Source organism: Rhinatrema bivittatum, chromosome 9 (assembly GCF_901001135.1).
Source record: "Rhinatrema bivittatum chromosome 9, aRhiBiv1.1, whole genome shotgun sequence".
In the NCBI taxonomy this organism is placed as follows: Eukaryota; Metazoa; Chordata; class Amphibia; order Gymnophiona; family Rhinatrematidae; genus Rhinatrema; species Rhinatrema bivittatum.
The window spans coordinates 15,983,635-16,004,272 of NC_042623.1; the positions used below are offsets into that span (position 1 = coordinate 15,983,635).

The 20,638-nt window shown below is 41.9% G+C and overlaps 1 protein-coding gene across 7 annotated transcripts in view; it reads left to right on the forward strand.

The window, feature by feature from the left end:
- SFMBT2 (Scm like with four mbt domains 2) overlaps positions 1–20,638 on the forward strand; it is a 563,685-nt gene that overhangs the window by 67,917 nt on the left and 475,130 nt on the right. For all 7 annotated transcript variants that reach the window (XM_029615682.1, XM_029615688.1, XM_029615685.1 and 4 more), the window contains one exon: positions 19,765–19,923. In XM_029615682.1, the coding sequence (XP_029471542.1) occupies positions 19,830–19,923 (94 nt within the window). In that variant the 5' untranslated portion in view covers positions 19,765–19,829. The remainder of the gene's footprint in view (positions 1–19,764; positions 19,924–20,638) is intronic.

Sequence of the window (20,638 nt, forward strand, 5' to 3'; positions counted from 1 at the left end):
AGGGCAACCAAAATGATAAAGGGGATGGAACAGCTCCCCTATGAGGAAAGGCTGAAGAGGTTAGGGCTGTTCAGCTTGGAGAAGAGACAGCTGAGGGGGGATATCATAGAGGTCTTTAAGATCATGAGAGGTCTTGAACGAGTAGATGTGACTCGGCTATTTACACTTTCGAATAATAGAAGGACTAGGGGGCATTCCATGAAGTTAGCAAGTAGCACATTTAAGACTAATCGGAGAAAATTCTTTTTCACTCAACGCACAATAAATCTCTGGAATTTGTTGCCAGAGGATGTGGTTAGTGCAGTTAGTGTAGCTGGGTTCAAAAAAGGTTTGGATAAGTTCTTGGAAGAGAAGTCCATTAACTGCTATTAATCAAGTTTACTTAGGGAATAGTCACTGCTATTAATTGCATCAGTAGCATGGGATCTTCTAGGTGTTTGGGTAATTGCCAGGTTCTTGTGGCCTGGTTTGGCCTCTGTTGGAAACAGGATGCTGGGCTTGATGGACCCTTGGTCTGACCCAGCATGGCAATTTCTTATGTTCTTATGTTCTTATATAGAAAGACATGATTTAATGGAACATAGTCAACATGGATTTACCCAAGGGAAGTCTTGCCTAACAAATCTTCATGTTTTTGAAGGGGTTAATAAACATGTGGATAAAGGTGAACCAGTAGATGTAGTGTACTTGGATTTTCAGAAGGCGTTTGACAAAGTCCCTCATGAGAGGCTTCTACGAAAACTAAAAAGACATGGGATAGGAGGTGATGTCCTTTCGTGGATTACAAACTGGTTAAAAGACAGGAAACGGAGAGTAGGATTAAATGGTCAGTTTTCTCAGTAGAAAAGGTTAAACAGTGGAGTGCCTCAGGGATCTGTACTTAGACCGGTGCTTTTCAATGAAATTTAATGTGGACAAGTGCAAAGTGTTGCATATAGGGAAAAATAACCCTTGCTGTAGTTACATGATGTTAGGTTCCAGATTAGGAGCTACCACCCAGGAAAAAGATCTAGGCATCATAGTGGATAATACTTTAAAATAGTCGGCTCAGTTTGCTGCGGCAGTCAAAAAAGCAAACAGAATGTTAGGAATTATTAGGAAGGGAATGGTTAATAGAACGGAAAATGTAATAATGCCTATATATAGCTCCATGGTGAGACTGCACCTGGAATACTGTGTACAATTTTGGTTGCCGCATCTTAAAAAAGATATAGTTGCGATGGAGAAGGTACAGAGAAGGGCAACCAAAATGAAAAAGTGGATGGAACAGCTCCCCTATGAGGAAAGGCTGAAGAGGTTAGGGCTGTTCAGCTTGGAGAAGAGACGGCTGAGGGGGGATATGATAGAGGTCTTTAAGATCATGAGAGGTCTTGAATGAGTAGATGTGAATCGGTTATTTACACGTTAAAATAATAGGATTAGGGGGCATTCCATGAAGTTAGCAAGTAGCACATTTAAGACTAATCGGAGAAAATTCTTTTTCACTCAACACACAATAAAGCTCTGGAATTTGTTGCCAGAGGATGTAGTTAGTGCAGTTAGTGTAGCTGGGTTCAAAAAAGGTTTGGATAAATTCTTGGAGGAGAAGTCCATTAACTGCTATTAATCAAGTTTACTTAGGGAATAGCCACTGCTATTAATTGCATCAGTAGCATGGGATCTTCTTAGTGTTTGGATAATTGCCAGGTTCTTGTGGCCTGGTTTGGCCTCTGTTGGAAACAGGATGCTGGGCTTGATAGACCCTTGGTCTGACCCAGCATGGCAATTTCTTATGTTATTTTGTTCTTATGTTCTTAAGGACAACAAAACTCCACTCAACCTATTAGTCAAAATTGAGGCTAGTATTTTAATATCCAAATTAATAAGTGAGATGTGCTTATAGCTTTTTGGCTTGGTGAAATCTTTAGCTTTTTTTGTAGTAAAAACAGTTACTGAGACTTGATCAAATTCCATATGAAGTCTGCCTATCAGAAGGAATGTTTATAAACCTGTTTTTTTCATAAAATCCTATAAATTCTGCACTCAGCCCATCCAGTCCAAGGGCCTTACCCAGTTTGTTTCTTTATAGCAAAATCAGTCTCTAACTTTGTGATAGGCACATTCAACCCCTCCTGTTGCTTGTGAGATAATTGAGGTAGCTGAATATATGACAAAAATTCTTCCGTACATACATCAACTTTTTTCTCAGAATTTAAATTGTGATAATATTCCATGAAAATTTCAGTAAATGCCTCAGAATCAAGAGTCTTTATGCCAGTAATAAAATGTCTAGGTTTTACATTTTTACCTAATCAATCTACTTTATTTTTTTTATTGAAACAGTTTGGCTTTGAAGCCTTGAACAGAGCACACTGCTCTCTGATGTAGTAAATGATTCAATAATCCTCTAGTAGATTCCATAGATGCTTTAGTTTTTGTACTCATAAATCTGACATGTTGTCTCATCCTTCTTCCAATTTCTCTAATCTTTTTTTCTATTGGTTACATAAGAAATAATTTCACCCTTCATCACTGCCTTCCCAGCTAACCATAAAACATCTGGTGAAATTTCCTGAGATTTATTAAGTTCAAAAAATTGTTGCCATTTCTCTTGAAGAAAAATCTTAACTTTAGTATCTTGATACAATGAGGGATCAAAGTGCCATTTGAATGCTTTAGATAATTGTGGCCCCAGACTTAATGCCACAGAAATAGGAGCATGGTCAGAGATCGAAATAACATCAATATCGGCTGACCTCATCAATGAAAACAAAGGCAAAGACAGAAGAAAAAAATCTATGCAAGAGAAATGTATCATGAGGAGCAGAATAATATGAAGAATCCCTCGCTCCTGGATGTAAAACTCTCCAAATGTCTAATAATTGCATTTCCTGTATCAAAAATGGAAGCCACATCATTCCCCCCCCCCCCCCCCCCATGAGTTTTCTTCCTGGATCTACATCCAGATCATGCACTAAATTGAAATCGCCCCCTAAAATAATTGTGATTATAAAAATTGGGCTACCATGGTGACCAAATGAGAAAAAAAATACATGACAATACACATTTGGTACATAAATATTCCCAAACAGATATTTTCTGTTATACATCTTCCATCATGATCCTTTACTACTCTCTATAACAAAATACAGAGATTTATGAATAAAATAATCACTCCCCTTTGTCACATAGAATGAGAAAACATTTTTTGTTTCGTGTTTCTACAGCTTCTTACACTTGGTTCGCATGATTGTGACTGGGACAGTGCAGATTCCTGTGCATTAAGACTGTAACTTTTAAATAGGTGTGCGGGCACATGTGCTCATCAGTCCATGTCCAGGGATGCGGCCATTTTATAACATACATGCACATATGCGCACAATTTTAAGTGGACGTGTGCCTGTGTGCATAAATGCTGCTTCTACTGTGTAAGTGGGGGGATTTTAAAACAGGCGTGCTGACACCATTACCGGTTTTCCCCGTTCACCCAGGTAGTGAATAGAACTTCCAAACCCCCCGAGTTTATTTGCCTTCCTTTTTCCCTGTTAGCATCCTCCATAGCAGAAGTAAAGTTATGTGGTAGGGAGCCTTAGTGCGTGCTTGTACGCATAAGTATTTACCCACAAATATGAAGTTGAAATCCAGGTACGCCCAGACGACACCCACACATCACCTATTTTATGCAACTTTTCATTTGTGCGTTTAGCAGGAGATATGGTTGTTCACAAGCGGCTTTTAAAAACCACTCAGCATGCGCCAAACTAACATATTCGCATATCTCCCGGTTTTGGTGCACGCCGGGCTTTTAAAATTCACCTTTATGTTTATAAATGGCTTTTTAAAATTGCTCAGTTGTTTGTTCCATTTACCTGTTAACTCCTTTGAAAATTACCCTTTCAATATTTTTCTACTGAAATGTTTGCATAGTTGAGCGGGCCCCGTAGGATGTATCTTTGGCTGAAGAAAGAATATACGGATCATTGAGGCAGAGGATGTTTTTTCTGGACATGTTTATGTTGCTATATGCACTGACTGTGAATGTGATTGTTCAAAATAAATGGCTGCTCCTTGCACATTGTGAACGGTTCATATTATCAATGGTTATACAGTTTTTCTTTTTGTTACGTTATTTTTTTGGGTGGAGGATACCTAGGCTGGGGCTTGTCCCTTTTTAGTATCATTTGTTGGATGTACTTTGAGCTGAAAGTCTGGCCTACATAGGGGCCGATGCAATAAAGGCGCTTAGAAAGCGGGCGCTGAACAGTCAGTGCCCGCTCTTAACGTGCGCATGGTGCCCCAAAACGGGGGCGCCATGCAATATTTAAATTAGGGGGTCGCGCTGAGACGCACATTTATCTTTTTGCATTGGGAGTGAATGAGTAATAGGCTCATTCACATGCATTTGCATGTGATGAGCACTATCTCATTCACTCCGCATTAAATAGGCGCTAATCGCTTATTGCATTAGGGGATTGATTAGAGCCTATTTTACCTGCGTCTAACTGCTCGTTAAGAGTGCGCTCGGCATATTGCATCGGCCCCATAGTTTATTTCTCTTGCTTGCTGGAATGGTTGAAGTAGCAATTTGTTCTTTGAATGTTTATTGTGATTAATAAGAATTTTAAATAATATCTTTTCAAAACATTTGTTCAGTACGGTTTACAGAACACTCATAAGATATATGTATATATAACAAAATACAATTAATCATTACTTTTTATATTAAAACATTAATAAAACTACATGCATATTAAAACAATTCCTCACCTATATTCTGCTTGAAAAAACAGTGCTTTTATCTGTTTTCTGAAATGCTCGTTCCTCCCTTGTCTTATCGGGCAAACTATTTCATGCCGTAACAGCTGCATAAAGAAAAGCTCTTCTCCAGGTTTGCTCCAGTTGAAAGTTATGAACTGCTGCTATCTGCAATAAACAATTTCCCATTGAACGTAATGTTTAGAGGGAATGTACCAGCTAGTGGCATTTTGTACAGTACCCGGCTGTTCACTTGTGAGAAGTTTGAATATAATCACTAATAGCCTGAACGTTGATCCTCATTTTGGATAATATGCTCTAGTTGTGGCAGCCCGTATACACCTGAGCCATGTTGATGGGGTACACTCTCCTATGAAAGAGAAAAAGATTCTCTTTTCAAAACAGGCTCAAATAGGATTTCTACAAGTAACTCATTTGTCTGATGTGGAACATAAGAAATTTCAGAGAGACTGGGTGGGCCATGGCATTCAACTAAGGATTGTTGATACATCTTCACTACAAAAAATGACGCCATCCATTAGCTCACCACATTAAAATAAATGTTCTAGGGTACAAATCACCAGAACGTGACAAAAAGATATTTAGATCTCAGACAAAAAGTAGCAATATTTTTGCACGACAGTTTTATGCAGTTTTTATTCTTCACATTAGAAAACTCTGTAAAGATTGCTACTAGGAAAACCTTTTTTGAGGTTGCCCCGATGCCCAATAACCTTTCCCTCAAAATCCAGAAACCGAGTCCATTTCCCTGTAAATCTCCCTGGGGAAATAAAAAAAAAAAAAAAAAAGCTGAAAATAAATTTCTCAATGTTCTGAAATGCTTTGTGCCTGATCTTTAGTTTGCAATAATAAGTTTTCCCATCAGTGGTACACTCTCACTTCTGCAGGACAGTGTAATGAAAATTTTAGTCCACTTTTATAGAGATCCGAACAGAACGGGACCATAGCATGTCTTGCTTCAGCAAGGCATATAAGAGAGAGAACACACTGGAACATGGGGCGAGAAGCATCCTCTTCCCCATGTTCCAGTGTGTTTTTTCTTATATGCCTGCAAAATTCTGATCTAATAGACATTTTAATATGTGGGCTATGACTGGACAAGGTCTAACAGCATCCTCTCTGAAAGCTCCAACACAATGCACTCTTTCAACAAGCATAGGCTCCGTAGTCAGGCCTAGCGTTTCTGGAATCCAAGCCTTCACTAACTGTAGCAGATCAACATCTTTAATGGATTCCAGTACACTGAAAATCTGAAAATTATTCCTTTGCAATCGATTTACTTGATCTTCTATGCTATTTAACAAAAGTTAGTTTTCTTTTTCTAACTCTGCCAATTGTGTACCAAATTGCTTCAAATTTATTTCTAGTGTAGAAATCCTCTGGTCAGTATTGGCAATTTTCATTGCCTGTTTATCCATGCCTTCTCTGATCTTGTTTTAGTAGGCTTGCAGGTTAGACAACCTGTCCTCAAGCACAGTGGAAAAATTATTTGAAATTTCTTTCACCAGGTTGTCTTTGAGATCAAAAATCGATCTGTCCAGCTCTGACACCATCTTGATCTCTGCAAGCTTACTTTTGTCTCTGGTAATCTGCAATAATTTTACCAACATCACCCAGGAATTACCTCAAATCTGAGCCAGCAATCTTTTTCTGCGGTCATTTCTATATTTCTATGTATGCGCGTCTGTGTACACACCAGCAAACACACGCACATGTGTGCACATGCGCGGGTTTAAAGTTGACTTCAATGGTTGTAAATTTGTAACAACCTGCATACACGTGTATATTATAAAATAACCTGGCTGTTACGGCGGTTACTACCCTAAACCAATTAAGCCTGATTCTTCACTTTGAATGCATATCCAACTTCAACAGCAGGGAGAAATGTGGAAAAGAGGATTTTTATGTATAACTTTTTATTAGGAACTTGGTCAAGTGAGCAGAAACAAGGTGTAACCAGAGATGCAGTTTTTCCCTTATGCACCCCCAGATACCAATGAACCAATAGGCTTAACAGTTTACAGCGATCTACCCACTTATCTCCCCCACCACCCTATTCCCCCTACCCACCCATATCCCCCCCTTTTTTGTTCCCTACCCTGGATCCTCTCTGTAAAAACCATGAATGTCCCAAATTCTCCCTAAGCGCCGTCCACCAAGTCCACAAGGGTACCACTCCAAGCTGGACAGCTGGCTTTTCGTTGCTCAGTCATTCAGCACCAAACTTCTTGCACGGTGTGGGAAGGCTTGCAAGTAGGCGTCCCATATCTTCAAAAATTGGCGACGGTGGTGCGGCGAGGTTCTAGAAGTCATATTGTCCATCTGCATCTTGCGGTATAAGTGGATACGCCAAACCCAAAAGGAGGGAGCAGCCCTCTCTTTCCAGTACAGTAAAATAACTTTTTTCCCAACCGCACATGCCTTTTTTAGAAATAGGCGCGGTCCAAGACCGCGAATAAGGGACTGGGGAATGCAATCAAATAACAGCAGGAGAGGTGAGACCGGAATATGGATGTCTAGTAATTTCTGCAGATAGGTTACGATCTTCCTCCAGTAGTTATGGATGAGAGGACAAGCCCAGGATGCATGAGACAAGGTCCCCAAATCTACTTGGCAGCGGGGGCAGGCCAGGGTCTGAACTAGTTTGGCATGGTAGGCAAGATGAGGGGATATGTAAGCTCTCCGCAAGAATTTATATTGCATTTCCCGGAAGTACATATTACCAGTAATAGTGGCCACATCCCTCATGCAGGCTTAGAAGGCTTCAACAGTCACAGAGAATACCCATTCCCTATTCCATCTGACTACCGAAAGTGAATAGGTATTTTGGGGGAGGGATTTTAACAGCCCTTTGTAGTACACAGATAAAGAAGGAGGTTTTTGACGCTCAAACTGGAACAAGGAGTCCAAAGCATGAAAATGTAGGGGCTGACAGGTGGGGGGTTTCAGCGAGTGAATGTAGTGGCGAAGTTGTAAGTAACCAAACACTTGAACCCATACATGTCCCTTATCACATCAAAAGGCAGAAGCTTGCCATCCGCATCACATCAAAAGGCAGAAGCTTGCCCTCCCCAGGCAGCCCCTGCCGCTTCCCCCCCCCAGTCCCCCCTCTAGAGCAAATCCCATGCACGAGATCCCCAAGACACTACCTGCCCCCATCCCCCCCCTTTTATTCCTTTCCTCCCCCCAACACACAGATTCTCCATAAGGTAGGATTGAGACAACCAACTAGGACACTGTCCAACATGTAGCCCAAAAGGATAACAAAAAAAAACTTTACGCATAACCTATGTGTCCCAACAAAAGGGAAGAAAAACGGGCCCTTGTACCCGAGAGTCTGAAATGTAACTCAGTTGGACCGTAAAGTTGAGTTAATCAGGCTGCTTCAGGGGGTCCCAGAGATCAGTAGCCAGAAAAAGTCAACAAGTGGGTAAGGAACAATCCACAACTAGTAAAAAAAAACAAACAAAAAAACCCAAAGAAACACCAAATGGGTGGTCATTGCCCATACCACCTCCTGCTGCGTTTAACGTGGCACAAGCTCTGCATGACACTGCCGTCCCCGGTGATATAAACCCATCCCAGGGCTAGAAAAAAAACAAAACACTCTGGGAGCGAGCTGTAGAGATGCGGTGACCCGAGGAACATGCCGGGCCTACCGTAGCAACCAGGAACATACAGCGGTTCGCCGAGGGAGTGAGCTGGCAGTGAAACGTCGCTCGTGCAAGGCCACCGGTAGAGCCTCCCCGCCGGACTGGCGGAGGAGCCGCCTCTCACATGTGTCTTGGTAGAGGTCAGGAAGCTGTCCGGTCGGCCAGGAATGCCCGATTGGGAAGACAAAAAAAAAACAAAAACCTAGGTGCTGCGTTGATGACCGCAGCCACATGCAGAGCGGCGAGGAACTGCAGGCGATAGGAAGCCACACCACAGCGGCCATATTGGGCAATGCTCAATCAGGCGTCACAAGCATCCGGTGACTTTTGGGTGCTCACTGAAGGACCATCCAGGGAGGAAATGAATGCTTGCAGCGCTCCAGCATCCGAGAACCAGCGTGGGCCATCTGGAGTGGTTACTCGAACCTTGGCCGGGTAGACAATAAGGGTGCGGAAGCCTAAATTTTGGAGCTGAGCACAAAAAAGTGAGAGCGCTCGCCGTTGGGCAGATAATTCCGCCGAAAAGTCTTGGAATATTAGGCCTTATTGCCATCAAATAGTGGCGCCTTCTCTCCACGCATGGCTTGCAGAATAGCTGCTTTACGAGCGAAATTTAAAATTTTTGCTATTACCACGTGGGGCCGATCTTGTTGGTATCGTTTGGGGCCGAGGCGGTGCGCGCGCTCCACGCACAAGGGCCCCCGCGCCAGGTTTAGAGTGAGCTCTTTTGTTAGCCAGGATTCGAGCCACTGGGGAAGTTCCCTCTCGACTAAAGACTCTGGAAGCCCGACAAACCTGAGGTTGGACCGCCGGGACCGGTTCTCCAGATCCTCAAGGCGATCAGTATGCTGCTAGAGCGTCTTCTTTAGGGCTTCCAACTCCGATTGCGTGGTCTGGAGGCCATCTTCATTTTCTGAGACTCTCTGCTCCAATTCCCCGAATCGAGCTTCATAACCCGCAGTGGAGGAGGTAAGGTCACAAAATTGGTTAGAGAGCTTTTTGAATTCGGGCTCCAAAGCCTCCACACTGCTGCCCTAATATCAGCCCAGTTGGCGGGAACAGGCGATTCTGGAGCACCAGGATCCTCATCAGACATCATGTCGTTAGGCCGCACTTTTCCTCTCTCCTTTTTCTCTTTCTTTTCTCGCGGTCTGGGTTGACATTTCACATGATAGCACCCTCAGCGTCTGCACCAAAGCCTAATCCTGTGATCAGGGAGCAGAATTTATGTTTTGGTTGAAAGAGATGGGGCTGGATGAGCGGGATGAGAGCTAGAGAAGGTGAGCTACATCCGCTCTCCTTCACAGCGTCACGTGATCTCCGAAAAGAGGATTTTTATTCAGACAACATCCAACAAGGCATCGATCTGTGCAATCTGGGTAAACAAGCATTGGGGTAACTTGCTTGATGCATCTGTTACTACCCTTAACCATTAAGCCTTATGCTTCACTTCTGATGCAACTCCAACATTTCTCTCTGCATCAATGGCAGGGGGTGGCAGGAAATTTGAATCAAACAGTTACCAACAAGGGCCCTGAACTTGGCAGTCGGTGAAACAGATAAGTATGGGAAGATAAGTGTGGGAGCTTGCTGGGCGACTCCATTACTTTTCCCATCACCGAGGTGACACTAACCAGCCGGTAGTTTCCAGCCTCCTCTCTGCTCCCACTCTTGTGAAGCGGGACCGGCACATCTCCTGTTTCTAGGGATCTATTGAACAGGTCACGCAACGGACCCGCCAGCACATCTGAGTTCCCTCAATATCCTGGGATGAACTTTATCAGGCCCCATGGCTTTGTCCACTTTCAGTTTTCCTAGCTCTTCCCATACATTCTCTTCTGTAAATGGAGTTTCATCTACTCCACTCCCCTCCAGTTTCTTGTTAACTAGCGACGGTCCTTCTCAAGGGTCTTCTTTAGTGAACACCGAACTGAAGTGTTCGTTTAATATTTCTGCCATTTCTTCGTCTCCACACATTGATCCTTTTCACCTTTCAATTTCACTATACCACTTTGGACTTTACTCCTTTCTCTGATGTATCTGAAAAATGTTTTGTCATTTCTCATTACCTCTTTGGCAATCCTTTCTTCCGCTTTACTTTTTGCTTTCTTGATTACTTTCTTTATCTCCCTCAGTTCCACCAGATATTCTTCTTTGTGATCTTCCCATTGGGATCCTTTATATTTCTTAAACACTGTTCTTTTAGCTTTTATTTTCTCAGCCACCTCCTTTGAGAACCAGATAGGTTTCATTTTTCTCTTGCTTTTCTTTACTTTTCTAACATATAGATTAGTTACCTTGATAATTGCTTCTTTTAGTTTGGCCCACTGTTGTTCCGCATCTGTCATTTTCTCCCAGCCTTCTAATTCTTCCTCCAGGTACTATCCCGTTTCAACAAAGTCCAAGTTTTTGAACTGTAAAACTCAGGTCTTCGTGCGACTTCTCCGTATCCTGTTTGTGATATGAAACCATACTGTTTGATGATCACGCATGCATGATTTTATATTGACGCCCGCATGTGCATGTGAATGCAGTCTCAAGTGCGTAAGTGGGGGAAATTTTAGTTGGCACTCACGGAGACGCATTAGACCTTTTTCCCAGTTTGCTCCCAGTTCACCCCAGTAAAGGAGAGGACTTCCTAAACCCCCTAGCTAACGTGTCTCTCTCTTACCCTATTACCTCGACCCTTAAAACCCTGCTGACTAGCCTCATTTTTTTTGTTACACGACTTACACGCTGTCCATAGAGGAAGTAGAGTTACACGGTAGGGAACCCCAGCTTAACTACTTAGGTGCTAACTTCATGGTGCAGTCCTGGCCCGCCCACTCCCCACCCCTCTTCAGAAAATTGTTTTATGTGAGTATTGGGAGATACGTGTGTGGCTGTGGGCCCTTTAAAATCCACGTGGCGCGAGCGTGTCAGTCACACGTATCTCCTGGTTTTGCTGCGTTGAAGCCTTTGACAAATGGTTGGATTATGTATAAAAATGAGAGGAGAAGAAATACAGAAAACTTCTATGGCAAGGAAGAACATATTTTGGCAGCTTCATTGACTTTATCTATGGGAGCCACTGCTGCTTTTATGATGTCCTCAATCTTTTTACCAGAGTGCATGCTTTTTAAAAAAACTCTGAAACACTAGACAACTGAGGAGATTACATTGTTATATTCATTGAATTCCCCAGGAATGTATTTGTGATAGTTTGTAAATGCTAATTTTATTTTCAGGTTAGGAAAAGAGGACATACTTGGAATGAGGCTCAATGGTTATTGTGAGCGGAAGAAGGTGGTTGAGCTCAGGGTGTTTCATAGGAGTGGAACGAGCTGATATTAATGAGATGAAAATCTTTGTAGAAATGTTTTGAGCTATACAACATTTTAGGGAGTGAACATTTTTGGGCAGAACCACACCACTATTCTAATTGACTGTTTTGATGCTTTTCTAGTTGGTTTGGTGAATGTTTTTTCAGTAACATAGTATTGACGGCAAAAAAAGACCAAATGGTCCATCTAGTCTGCCCAGCAAGCTTCTTATGGTAGTAACTGCAGTTCCGTGCAGGTTAACTCCATGCCTTCTGTTAAGGTTAGTAACTGCCACTCCGTTCAGGAAGGGGCATAGGGTGACTGCTGAAGGTGGTGGTGCATCAGAAAATTTGCTGCTGTCCTGTGACCAACTCTTTGAGCTGCCTCCCCAGCCTGACATCATCAATAAAGGCCAGCCTCAAAGTGTCTCCTTTGACATGCTAACATGTGCGACATTGAGTCAGCCTTTGATTATGATCTCAGGCTGTAGGAGGTAGTTCAGAATGTGGTGTCGCCTCAGTAACAGCCATACAAACACCTTTCACTGCTGGAAACCTTTTCAAGCAATACCTAGGAACTTCTGATTTTCAGTCACCCTGAGATTGTCATGGATTAGTGGAGAAGAGGTGGATAGGAGCAAGGAGAACACGCGCGCACACACTTCTTCCCTTTCCTCTCAAAACACACCCTTCCCTGGCACTTGCCCCATACCTTCCCTCTCAGTCTACTCAACCCATCCCTCCCACTCACTACCATGTGAGGTCTCTTCTCATTGGGGACGGATAGGAACCCCTCCAGCTTATCATTACACAGTGCTGCTGTGCAGGGCCAGTGGTAGCTTTTTTGTGAACAATTACTATGCTGGCCCCTCCTCATTCTGTTTTTTTTAATGTTTAATTTGTATTTTTCTAATCAGAGCCAGTGCAAGGATATTGAGCACCCTAAGTAAATCTTACAGCTTTGTGCCCAGGCCTTCCCCCACCACAGCCCTCTCTACACACAATTTAATACTATGCATTTATAGTACAAGATTTTACATGAAAAAGGACATTCAAAGTACAGTCTTTTGAAGTAAAACTATCACAACAACATGTATATTATATTTACATGCACTGCCGTGATGTAACCAGAAAACCCTGCATAAAAACCAAAAAGACACTTGGAACATATGGTATTAGGATTATTGTAATGCATATTGGGTGTAGGCTTGGTCCTCAGAAAGCCATGAACAAACTAAAATACAATTACAATATAATAAACCTCCCATTCCAAAACAGCACTAACCGCCAGCACTCAAACAGTTAAAGCTGTATTTATGAAAAGGCAACACTGCAAATATTACACCAGGCCTTAAACACAAATATACCACTTCTCAGGAAAAGAGAACAAACCAAGCTGCTATAGATCCCTACACAGAAACTGCATGCTAGCAAAATACCTCACCTCAGTCACACATGCAGAACACAGACAGACCCTCAGGAAATAAAGAATGAAGAGACCATAAATAGAAGTATGCAGACAAAAACTGAACTGGAAATCGCAACAAGTCATACTTTGTATGTAGTGCACCAATAGAAAAGCAGAAACTTTACCATTCTTCAGAAAACATCAGGCAATGTAAAGCATCAATTATATCAAAACTGATGAACAGAATAACATCTAATAATTAAAAATGTGCATATGATAAAAACATTTTTAAATATATCCGAAGCAGAAAGCCTGTGAGGGAGTCAGTTGGACCGTTAGATGATCGAGGGGTTAAAGGGGCACTTAGAGAAGATAAGGCCATCGCGGAAAGATTAAATGATTTCTTTGCTTCGGTGTTTACTGAAGAGGATGTTGGGGAGGTACCCGTAATGGAGAAGGTTTACATGGGTAATGATTCAGATGAACTGAATCAAATCACGGTGAACCTAGAAGATGTGGTAGGCCTGATTGACAAACTGAAGAGTAGTAAATCACCTGGACCGGATGGTATACACCCCAGAGTTCTGAAGGAACTAAAAAATGAAATTTCAGACCTATTAGTAAAAATTTGTAACTTATAATTAAAATCATCCATTGTACCTGAAGACTGGAGGATAGCAAATGTAACCCCAATATTTAAAAAGGGCTCCAGGGGCGATCCGGGAAACTACAGACCGGTTAGCCTGACTTCAGTGCCAGGAAAAATAGTGGAAAGTGTTCTAAACATCAAAATCACAGAACATATAGAAAGACATGGTTTAATGGAACAAAGTCAGCATGGCTTTACCCAAGGCAAGTCTTGCCTCACAAATCAGCTTCACTTTTTTGAAGGAGTTAATAAACATGTGGATAAAGGTGAACCGGTAGATATAGTATACTTGGATTTTCAGAAGGCGTTTGACAAAGTTCCTCATGAGAGGCTTCTAGGAAAAGTAAAAAGTCATGGGATAGGTGGCGATGTCCTTTCGTGGATTGCAAACTGGCTAAAAGACAGGAAACAGAGAGTAGGATTAAATGGGCAATTTTCTCAGTGGAAGGGAGTGGACAGTGGAGTGCCTCAGGGATCTGTATTGGGACCCTTACTGTTCAATATATTTATAAATGATCTGGAAAGAAATACGACGAGTGAGATAATCAAATTTGCAGATGACACAAAATTGTTCAGAGTAGTTAAATCACAAGCAGATTGTGATAAATTGCAGGAAGACCTTGTGAGACTGGAAAATTGGGCATCCAAATGGCAGATGAAATTTAATGTGGATAAGTGCAAGGTGATGCATATAGGGAAAAATAACCCATGCTATAATTACACAATGTTGGGTTCCATATTAGGTGCTACAACCCAAGAAAGAGATCTAGGTGTCATAGTGGATAACACATTGAAATCGTCGGTGCAGTGTGCTGCGGCAGTCAAAAAAGCAAACAGAATGTGGGGAATTATTAGAAAAGGAATGATGAATAAAACGGAAAATGTCATAATGCCTCTGTATCGCTCCATGGAGAGACTGCACCTTGAATACTGTGTACAATTCTGGTCGCCGCATCTCAAAAAAGATATAATTGCGATGGAGAAGGTACAGAGAAGGGCTACCAAAATGATAAAGGGAATGGAACAACTCCCCTATGAGGAAAGACTAAAGAGGTTAGGACTTTTCAGCTTGGAGAAGAGATGGCTCGGGGGGGATATGATAGAGATGTTTAAAATCATGAGAGGTCTAGAACGGGTAGATGTGAATCGGTTATTTACTCTTTCGGATAGTAGAAAGACTAGGGGGCACTCCATGAAGTTAGCATGGGGCACATTTAAAACTAATCGGAGAAAGTTCTTTTTTACTCAACGCACAATTAAACTCTGGAATTTGTTGCCAGAGAATGTGGTTCGTGCAGTTAGTATAGCTGTGTTGAAAAAAGGATTGGATAAGTTCTTGGAGGAGAAGTCCATTACCTGCTATTAAGTTCACTTAGAGAATAGCCACTGCCATTAGCAATGGTTACATGGAATAGACTTAGTTTTTGGGTACTTGCCAGGTTCTTATGGCCTGGATTGGCCACTGTTGGAAACAGGATGCTGGGCTTGATGGACCCTTGGTCTGACCCAGTATGGCATTTTCTTATGTTCTTATGATTTTTTTTTTTTTTTTTACATTTCCCAAAAACCAATACAATATTTCAAAACATCATACAGATCAAATAATGCCCAATTAATTACATAGTAACATAGTAATGATGGCAGAAAAAGACCAAAATGGTCCATCTAGTCTGCCCAGCAAGCTTCCCAAGGTAGTAACTGCCGCTCCATAGAGGTTACCCCCATGTTTCTCTTTATTTATTTATTTTATTTAAAAATATTTATATACCGCTTTATAAAAAATAAATTTTGTCAAAACGGTTTACATTGAATAAAATAAAAATTTAAAAGAACAAACAAAATCAAATAAGTTTAAAATATACATAAAAGTTAGTTAATAGCTGGAACAAATTCTAGCTTAAAATAAAATCAATCATTTACTCAAAATAAAACGAAAAATTGTTGCCCTGGGACTTGCTGTTGCAGCGGGAGGGGAAGGAGGGGAGCGGAAGGGAAATGGAATGAAAAATGATAATATAACTAACAGGCAGGGGAGAGAGGAAAAGGGAAGAGATGTAATGAAATGAATGGGATGTATTGGAGCTATGAGTGGGTTGATGGACTATGTTATGTGTTGCTTTTGATCTTGGGTGGGTATGTTAAATGCAAGCTGAAAAAGATAAGTTTTAAGTGATTTTTTGAAATGAGAAGAGTTTGATATTGACTGGAGGGGATTTGGAAGTGAATTCCAAAGTATTGGACCGGCTACCGAGAGAGCTCTCTTTCTGGTAACATCTAGCCTAGCTTGTTTGGGTGAGGAAATATCTAGAAGGTTTTGAGTAAGTGATCTTAGATGGCGTGCAGGTTTGTAGATCCGTAGTAAGGAACAGAGCCAGGTGGAAGTTGGATTGTGAATTAAACCATGAATAGTAGAGAGAATTTTATATTTTACCTTTTTTTTAAATCAATAATACCAAAAAAAAAATCACTCTTTCCATACCTGGGAACTTTTGACTTAGTCACCCTGAGATTGTCATGGATTAGTGGGAGATGCATAAACTTTCCCCTCTCTCATATACATACATGTTCATTCTGATGCTCACACAAACACACAGAAATACTCTTTCAAAACTCACACAAGCTCACAGATACACACATATATGCTGGCTCCCTCTCTTTCAGACACACACAGACACACTTGCTGGCTCCCTCTCTCTCTCGGGCACACACACATGCTGGCTCTCTCTCAGACACACACACACACACACACACACACACACGTTCAAGAAGGATGAGATCCCTGGGCTTCCTCCACTTGGGCTGCCGAGCCTGGTGCGTTCCTTCAGCAACTGCGGGCATCCTTCACTTTGGCTGTCGGGTGGGATGGGATCCCCCCCTGGAGGTTGTGCGAGCCTCTTTCCCTTGGGCCGCTGGGCATGATAGGATCCCTTGGCAACTGCATAGACCTCCTGCAGTTTGGCCGTCAAGCAGCACGGGATCTCCCTGCGACTTCGGAGCCTCATCTTGGACCACCGAGTCTGACGCGATCCTTCAGCAACCATGGGGCCTCTTTCACTTTGGCCACTGGGCAGGATGGGATCTCCCGGCGGTTACGGCGTCTAAAATTGATGGTGCATGGCACACACTTTTCTAAAGCTGGTAGTGCCTGTGTACCACTGTGCACAATGGACGCTATGCCCTTGCGTGCAGGTTACCCTCATGTTTCTTTTAAGGGTAGCGAATGCCGCTCCATGCAGGTTACCCCATGTTTCTATTAAGGGTAGTAACTGCTCCTCCCTGCAGTTTACCCCCAAGTTTCTGTAAAGGATAGTAACTGCTGGGCCTTGTAAGTTAGGATTTTAGGAGTTAATTTTGTGACATTGGGGCCGATGCAAAAAAAATACGCCGAAAGCAGGTGCTGAGTGTTCAGCGCCCGCTTTCCTAATGTGTGCCCAGGCACCTCTCTTGGGGGCACCATGCAATATTTAAAGTAGGGGATGCGCTTGCCAAGGAGGCGCTAGGATTGATTGTGTACCTCCTTGGCAGCGGGTGCCCAGGAGAGGTCGGCTGTCCGCAGGTTAAGAAAACGGACGCTGAATTTATCGGCATCCGTTTTCATAACCGGCGCACAGCCATGAGTTAGGGAAACGGACACTGGTTAACTGAGCGTCTGTTTCCCTAACCTGATCGCTGGCACTCTTTTTTTTTTCTTTTTTTTTGTTTCTTCTAATTTTTCTTTTAAATCTTTTAAACTTTTTGTACCTCCGATTTAATATCGCCATTATATTAAGTCAGAGGATGTACAGAAAAGCAGTATTTTCTGCTTTTCTGAACAACATTTTGGGGTGCTCAGAAATTAACCCCTGCTTTGGGCAGGTATTATTTTCTGAGCGTAAATATGTGCGGATTGAACGCACTTTTTTGTTTTTTGCATATGAGGTGACTAACTTATAGCCTCATCAACAAGCATTTGCATGTGATGAGCGTTGTTAGTTTTGCAGCGCGTTGGACGTGCGTCGTGGACGCGCTAATCCCCTTATAGCATAAGGGGCTGTGGACGCTCTTCCGACTGCGGGTTAAACAGTGTGCTCAGCTGAGCGCACAGTTTTGCATTGGCCCTATTGTACATAAATTACACTTTGAAAATAATCCCTGCAAAAGTACATATACACAATTTCACCTGCTATTTGGTGCACGCAGTCTTACTTAAGGAGGTTTCTCGCTTTTTTAAAATCAGAGTATACATGAAAGTCCCAACCCCACCCAGACTCCATCTCTTGGAATGCTGCTCCCCTGTGCACATAAAAGTACAGGCATACTGTTAAAAGAGGGGCTTCCCCTCTATCTAATTACAGAATGAATACCAGCTTCAGACGGTAATAAAGAAAGAGGTTTATTAATACAGATAATTAAATAGAGGAAGGCGGAGAATTCCTCTAGGAGCAGAAAAATACAGAGAAAAAATGGTACAAGCAAAGGTGTACAAAGTCTGTTTAAAATCTGCTCAGTGTTCTTAACGTGTGCATCAGCTTATAAAGGTTTCTGAATCTGCTACTATCAGACATCTGCATAATCCACACCCATTACCTTTAATAACCAATCAATATATATTTTAACATGTGTACAGCAGCTTGCTCTTACTATAGGCCACAGGCCTCTTCTTATCAGTTAGAATAACAAACTTAGTTCCATCCTTCCAGGAATGATGTCATCTGTGCTGGATGATTCTCTGGCAAATTCAATGATCATAGTGCTTCATAGTGCTATAACTACATATGTGCAGGATATATGCAGTGCACTATTCTACAATACAGAGGTGAATTTTGAAAGGCCGACACACGCATTAATTAGGAAATGCACGAAGAAGTCATACTTGTGTACACCGAGTGGATATTAAAAGCCACCGAGATATGAGCAGATCTCCCACAGCATGCACATCTCTTAAGTTTTCAACAAGGGACAAGGCATGGGCATTTCGACGCACGAACCTAAGATGTGCGTGTAAAAACTGACGTGAACTGGCATACGCCAAGGCCCCCTGCCGTGTAACTTTACTTCTGCTATGGATGCTGTGTAAGTTAAAATTTAAATAAAACTAGCTAGATCTGTGGGGTTTTAAGTGTCAGGGCAAACTGGGGGGAGTGAAGGCTATCAAACCGGTGTGGGTTGGAGGACCTATTTCTTAACTGGGGAGGAACTGGTAAAACTGGGAATGGAAGCGCACGCCCCTTTCAAATTTTCCTGCTTTACGTGGTAGAAGTGGGATTTGGGTGCACGTGTGTGTGCTCGCTTAAAATTTGGCGTACATATGTGCACAGCCAGGTTATTTTATAATATACATATGTATGCTATAAAATAGATGCATACCTGGGTGTGGGCTGTCTGTGTGCAAATGTGCGCATGTGTGCCGGTTTGAAAGTTACTGTCACAAAGCATATGCACGTAATTTTGCATGCATATTAGTCACCCGGATTTCTAAAGGGCTGTTTTTTTGCAGGTAGTGCACTACTTTATCCACAGAAGTCCCTTTGAAGGACCCCCTCTTTTAATGCACGTGACAGGGCTCTGTTTTCTGAAGGGAGCAGATTGCTCAAGCGGTTGACTGAGCTTTACACTTATCGTGGCCAGTTTTTGCTAAGTGGGCAATCTTATTAGTCTAGGTGCTTTTCTGAATTTACAGACTGCATTAGTACAGAAGTAAGTGCATAGATTGGGGTGTAATTTCCTACTGACCTTATCTTTGTCATAATATGTATTGTTTTGGTATAACTTTTCCAGTACAGCAAATGAAAATAAAATGTCTCACATTACTTGGACACTGAAAATAGGACCCTGAATATTTTGTTGTTTTTTTTATTTGCTCCAAAGATTGCCAAGCATTTAATATTTCTTCAAATGCTGTACTGTGGCAGGATGAAGTTTGAAACCTGAGTTAATGTAAAGCAACATGTACTCATTTTTAACATTTGGAAAGCAGGTTTAGTTGGCTCAAAAGGTTTCTATGTTTTTCTCTGTCTAGGAATTTCTTAGCACATGATGAAGTAATAGAAAAGAAAAGGCCACATTTGCGTAGCCAAGAACACAATGTCCTTGATTTCTAACATGCAGGATACAGCCCATCTATCACTGGAGAAATCTCAGAGCCCAGCAAATGGAAATGGGGAACCATTTGAGTCAGGTGAGTGGTTTTGTTATGTTATTTTTGTGCTTTTACCTCTTTCCCTCAGATGGCATGCCTGGCTGGCTCTGGATACCCTGGCCGGCCTGAGAGTTGCTCATATCCTCAGGGTAGCTTGCAGGGGCTACCACTGTAATAGCATCGAAGTGCACCACCTCCTTGGCGTAAATTCTATTTTTTCAAATTAATTTTTTACAGGCCAAGTGTATTTTATTGGAGCCAAACTGTATGGAGGACTTTTTTCTTCATCCAGCTCTCCCTGTCAGCAAATTAGTTAATAAAGAAATAAAGGATAATGCCCAGGGAAGGCAAAAATATAACAATGTCTGTTTCAGATGTACAAAGTTCTTGACATTTTTGGAACAGAAGAAATAAAACATAGAACGATGATGGCAGAAAAAGACAGTAAGATCCCTTGTATTTATCCCATGCTTTTAACCCGCCATCCAAAAAATAACCTTAACATAAAATGGAAAAACAGGGGGAAAGTACAGGGGGAAAAACAGGGGGAAAGTACTCAAATTACTTCTCTGGAGAGATGTAACATAAACATCTTTAATTTACTCCCTAGATGCTTCTAAAGCATTGGTGTTTTTACAACTGCATGCTTAAATGATGCTAAAAATCATTTTAGTTTATTTTCATTTGGCCAATACATCTTTCCTATAAGAAGGTGCTATTAGGTTTCAGGGACCTCTTGTAGTCATGAAAGTGT